The sequence below is a fragment of the Papio anubis genome, chromosome 12, assembly GCF_008728515.1.
Source record: "Papio anubis isolate 15944 chromosome 12, Panubis1.0, whole genome shotgun sequence".
Classification (NCBI taxonomy): Eukaryota; Metazoa; Chordata; class Mammalia; order Primates; family Cercopithecidae; genus Papio; species Papio anubis.
The window spans coordinates 87530413-87536412 of record NC_044987.1 but is presented as its reverse complement, the minus strand read 5'-3'; the positions used below and the strand labels follow the sequence as shown (position 1 = coordinate 87536412).

The following is a 6000-nucleotide window of genomic DNA, read 5'->3' as shown; positions in this document are numbered from 1 at the left end:
TGCTAATTTTGAATTTTTAGAATTAAAGTGCTTTTGAAAAAATTTCACTTAAACTTCACCTATTTACAACTAGTTTCATTTTGGAGTACTGAAATGTGAGAAGCGCATGCTTAACTGTATGGATTTTTTTTTTCAGGAGGTAATTAAAAATGTTGGGCATTAATTAATCATCTGTGTATTTATTGAGCATTCAGTATAGAAGAGACGATAACAGGTAGATATTACATTATAGGCCTTCCAGTCTTGTGAGGGACTTTAGACATGGAAACAAACAGCTATAAGCCTAGTTAAAAAAAAATCAGCAATATAAGAAAGATATACATAACATTCCATAAGGAGTCAAAAACCAGAAATTTATTCCAGTCAGTGGCAAGATGGACTAATCTGGAAGAGGGTACAATTCAACTGATCTTTGAATGCTAAGCAGAACTCACAGTTCATCCTGTCTTCTCATTCTCCCATATACTCCAAACTCAACTGGTTACCAAATCCTGTTGATTTTACCAGATCTTGAATACTTGAACCCCCAGTTTAATTTAGGCCTCCATATTCCCATGCTTTACTATTGAAATAGGCCCACAATTCATACCAATTCCTCTAATTTCACTTCTAATTTTTTCTTACTACACGTTAACAGGCTATCCTATCTTACATAAAATTTTAGCATGTCACATCTGCATTTAAATCCCCTCAATGGCTCTCCAAAGCTACAGGATAGAGTCTAAACTTCTGGGCATAATGGGTAATATTCTTCATATTCTAGCCTTTGCATTTCTTTCCAATATCATCTCCCACTACTCTCAAAAATGAATTTTACAACATATTTTCTAGCCATACAGAATATGTGAAATTGTCAAATATGCCAAGATGTCTCATGTCTTCTCTCCCTTTTTTGCTTTGTCCCATCTTTGTCAAATTTTATTCCCAAACAATTATGACAGTCCTAATATATCCACAGCATTGTTCTAAAAACTAGAAATACAACAGTGGGCCAAAGTAGATATGGTCTCTGGTCTCATATAGTGATCCCCCAGAAATACAAACTACCATCAGGGAATACTATAAACATCTCTATGCAAATAAACTAGAAAATGCAGAAGAAATGGATAAATTCCTGGACACACACACACACCCTCCCAAGACTAAACCAGGAAGAAGTCGAGTCCCTGAACAAACCAACTGCCTCTGAAATTGAGGCAGTAATTAATAGCCTACCAACCGAAAGAAGCCCAAGACCACGTGGGTTCACAGTCAAACTCTACCAGAGGTATAAAGAGGAGCTGGTACCATTCCTTCTGAAGCTATTATAAACAATTGAAAAGTTGGGACTCCTCCGTAACTCATTTTATGAAGCCAGCATCATCCCTGATATCAAAACAAGGCAGAGAAAAGAAAACTTCAGGCCAATATCCCTGATGAACATCGATGATAAAATCCTCAATAAAATACTGGCAAACTGAATCCAGCAGCACATCAAAAAACTTGTCCACCATGATGAAGTTGGCTTCATCCCTGGGATGCAAGGCTGGTTCAACATAATCCATCACATAAACAGAACCAGTGACAAAAACCACATGATTATCTCAATAGATGCAGAAAAGGCCTGTGATAAAATTCAACATCCCTTCATGTTAAAAACTCTCAATAAAATGTATTAATGGAACATATCTCAAAATAATAACAGCTATTTATGACAAACCCACAGTAAACATCATACTGAATGGGCAAAAGCTGGAAGTATTCCCTTTGAAAACCAGTACAAGACAACAAGATAAGGATGCCCTCTCTCACCACTCCTATTCAACATAGCATTGGAAGTTCTGCAGGGCAATCAGGCAAGAGAAAGAAATAAAGGGAATTCAAGTAGGAAGAGAGAAAGTCAATTTGTCTCTGTTTGAAGACGACATGATTTTATATTTAGAAAACCCCATCATCCCAGCACCATAACTCAAGCTGATAAGCAACTTCAGCAAAGTATGAGCATACAAAATCAATGTGCAAAAATCACAAGCATTCCTTTACACCAACAACAGACAATCAGAGAGCTAAATCATGAATGAACTCCCATTCACAATCATTACAAAGAGAATAAAATACCTAGGAATACAGATAAAAATAATTTCTTAAGGACAAAAAAATATTTAACTGCTCACAATATTTCATGGCTGGTAGGGTGTGAGAAAATAGTGAAGACCTGAAGGCTTCCACTAGCGTAAAGCACCCAGATAAGTAAAAACAACAGCTGAATGGGCATCAGGAATGAAGAGTAATAATAACGACTATGTATGTTACATTTATTGAAGCTTATTTTATGACAAGCACAATGCTAAATATTTTATCTGTACCATTCATTCATTTTATACATAGGCATAAAAACACACACATACACACTTTCAGTTAATTCAGTAATTCTCAAAGCTATACTCTGAGGTAAGTCACTATTATTATCATCACTATTTTACAAAGAAAGGGAGGTTTAGGAAGAGTTAAGTAAATTGTTTGAGGTACAGCTAATGAGTGGCAGAGACGGATTTCAAAAACAATTCTGTCTTCTGCCCACCTGCATGAATACCTACTTTGCTTTTTCATAGAGGTAGAATGAATTAGATGTGGTGAGTGGAGAAGTGAAATAAAAAATAATCACAAAGCATGCCATCTGGATAACTTGGAAGATAACAGATACAATTATGCAATTACTATGCGCCAGCACTCACTATGATAAACCCTTTAAAAAGTCAACTTTGGGAGGCCAAGGCAGGTGGATCACTTGAGGTCAGGAGTTTGAGACCAGCCTGACCAACATGGTAAAACCCGTCTCTAATAAAATTACAAAAAATTACCCAGGCATGGTGGTGGGTGCCTGTAATAACGGGTACTCAGGAGGCTGGGGCAGCAGAATCGCTTCCTCCTGGGAGGAGGAGGTTGCAGTGAGCCGAGATCGTGCCATTGCACTCCAGCCTAGGCGACAAGAGCAAGACTCTATCTCAAAAAAAAAAAAAAGTCAATTTAATTCTTACAACAACCTGAAAGATGGATAATGTAATCCCATTTTACAGATGAGTATATTGGAGCCACTTACTTCAAAAAACATGACTTGATAGCACAATTAGAGATAGACGCAGAAATAAGCATTTTTTCCCCTCCCAGCTGCCACCTCTCAATTAGTGTTACAGTAGCCAAGAAGCAAATTCTTACTCCAGAAGAGAGAAAATTAAGAGCATTAAAACATATAGGCATATTAAGAGAGAAAATTAGGCATTTTAAAAGAAACCTCTTAAAGAGGTTTAAGAATTTCATGTGGCAATAGAATAATTCTTTATAGTAAACTTGGAACCGTGAAGTGAAGGGATTGCTGGATACAGATTTTGAAGAGAATCTACAAATATAAGAAAAATTGAAATCTACAAATATAAGAGGGCTAACTATAACAGCATTAATCCACAGTAAGATCAAGAAGGTTGGTTTATAACGATGCTTAAAAACACCAAGTTCTAAGTATACTTTTAAAAGATCATCCTAATCAAAAACATTGATTCATGTAAAAAACAAAAAATTAAATTACCTTCACTATATATACAATTCATGGGATTCAGCCTTTGGGAATATTGCGCCTCCAAACAAGGTCAACCTGGTACACATTTGACAACAGAGGCACGCTCCTTTGACATAATTAGTGAGGTAAATGTTAAGAGAGAGATGAGCTAGTATGACAAGTTTATTTGGATATTTAAAAAAATCACTAAAAAGAGTTCATAATGCCCCTGAAATGTTTGTAACTGCTAAGGCAAGCTATTGTTCTATCATTGTGTGCTGAATCACTCAAGACTCTATCACTGACTTCTCTAAGGCTTTACATGTTTTTTGTCTAACATGTCGACAACTAGACACCTATCACATTTGATACATTTGTCAGACCTGAAATAAATTAGAACATGTAACTGTAAATACAGAAGTCCAACCTTATAGTTAGCTAACATTTTTTAACAAACATTTCTCCTACCAAACCCCTTGATTTATTATTGTCTTGTGAAGCTCTGTCAAGTATCTGTCTGCTAACACTAACTTTGTTTTATTGGTAACTATTATATGGGCTTATACAAAAGAGAAAAAACTCTCAGAAGCAAATAAAAGTTTTACCACAAACAAAACAATTAATGCATTGCAATAAATTTATACCTTTTCCCATTTTATCAGAAGTATTGGTGTTACTATGATGACTCATTCTGCCTAATTCTGCAAATGTTTCCTCTTGTAGCTTAAATCCTTTCCTATTCCCAAAATAAATCTTTACTTGTCATAAAAGTAAAATTTATTTTCTCTTATTTTAAAGTATGTCCTTCAATTATATTAAATAATTGGAGTATTTATCATTCTTTGTGGTGAATAGCTTTCACTCTTTTTTTTTTTTTTTTTTGAGACGGAGTCTTGCTCTGTCGCCCAGGCTGGAGTGCAGTGGCGCAATCTCGGCTCACTGCAAGCTCCGCCTCCCGGGTTCACGCCATTCTCCTGCCCCTCAGCCTCCCGGTAGCTGGACTACAGAGCCAGCCACTCACGCCGGCTAATTTTTTCTATTTTTAACTGAAGTAGAGCGGGGTTTCACCATGGTCTCGTCCTCCTGACCTTAATGATCCATCGCCTCGGCCTCCCAAAGTGCTGGGATTACAGGCGTGAGCCACCACGCCCGGCCAGCTTTCACTCTTCCGTGTAACATAGGATGTATTTAATCATAGTCCAAGTCACGTACAACAAAACTGTCACTTAATCTATCTGCAGATAGAAAGACTGAACTAACACAAGTAGCTAATCTCAAAAATCTAATTTCACAGAGGTCTCTGTCTGAGAAAATGCCAATCTGTCCGCGTCTTTTTTTTAAAAGACAAACAGTTTTTATCTACATTACAAGAAATTCACATAACCCATACTGGACAAATGCCAATGAACATACTAACTACTAAGAATGCTGGAGAGGTACTTTCTTTTAAGAATTATTAAATATGTAGATTGTTTATAGCATTTGGAAAAACAATGTGAAAACAAAGAAATACTGAGTTCTTTAGTCAATGTGTTCAGCAAATGCTCTTTTCAAAAAAATTTTTTTTGGCACAAGTCATTTGAGGGATGGCAGTTTCAACATGGTTCTAATAATTAAATTCTTCTCATAAGCAATAATTAAATTAAAATGAATGATGGTAAGATTTTCTATGATTTGGCCTCTAAGTAACATTAATTTTACACAAATCAAAGCAAATCAATACATACAAGTGTTGGTGTACAACCCAGAGCGTCTATGCGTGCATGTGCAAGCATGCATGTATATGAACATGCTTATGCATGTGTAATTATGTATACGCACATATGTGCATATTGCAGGGAGAAATAGAAACTTACATATTCCTGAAAATATTTAAACATGTGACTTCAGATAGCACAAGTTTCAGACAGAGAACAGGGTACACTATACCACCAGGAAATCCTTGTTAGGCAAGTTACTTAACTTCTCTGAGTCTCAGTTTCCTCGTGTGTAAATGGACCATCCTAGTCCACATCACCAGGTTATTGGGATATGCAAATAAGACAATACACATGAAGGAAATCTGAAAAAAGTAGTGTCATATAAATAAATAATATTATTACATGTATTTTAATCAAGAAAATAATTATTCACAAAGGCCTAAATTCCAAAAAATTTTATCTAAATCCTAAAGTAATTTAGCAATACAAAATATATTTTATGGTTTCTGAATTTGAATAAACAGTAATAGAACTTTTGGTTGGCAGAAGGTTTTTTAAAAAGCAGACTCTTGATAACACATTTCCAGCAGGAGAAATTTTGAAGAACTTAAAATTCAATAAAAATCACCATTGTATGCACTATGGCAAAATTAGTCCAACTATGCTGCATTTCTTAAAACTAAGAAAACAACTGTGAATTAACTTTCATTTAAGCCCAAATTGAAAAAAAAAAAAAAAAACAGATGATCTTTTAAATGCTTTTTAAAA

General features: G+C 35.4%; 1 protein-coding gene across 7 annotated transcripts in view; it reads right to left on the bottom strand.

The window, feature by feature from the left end:
- METTL15 (methyltransferase like 15) overlaps window positions 1–6000 on the bottom strand; it is a 432137-nt gene that overhangs the window by 331889 nt on the left and 94248 nt on the right. For 4 of the 7 annotated variants that reach the window (XR_002517048.1, XR_002517047.1, XM_021925940.2 and 1 more), the window contains exon 4: window positions 5496–5594. The exons of the other annotated variants lie outside the window; for them this stretch is intronic. Coding sequence is in view for 2 of the 4 variants with exons in the window: in XM_021925940.2 (XP_021781632.2) it covers window positions 5496–5594 (99 nt within the window). In the remaining 2 variants the exon portion in view is untranslated. The remainder of the gene's footprint in view (window positions 1–5495; window positions 5595–6000) is intronic. 7 annotated transcript variants of the gene reach the window in all.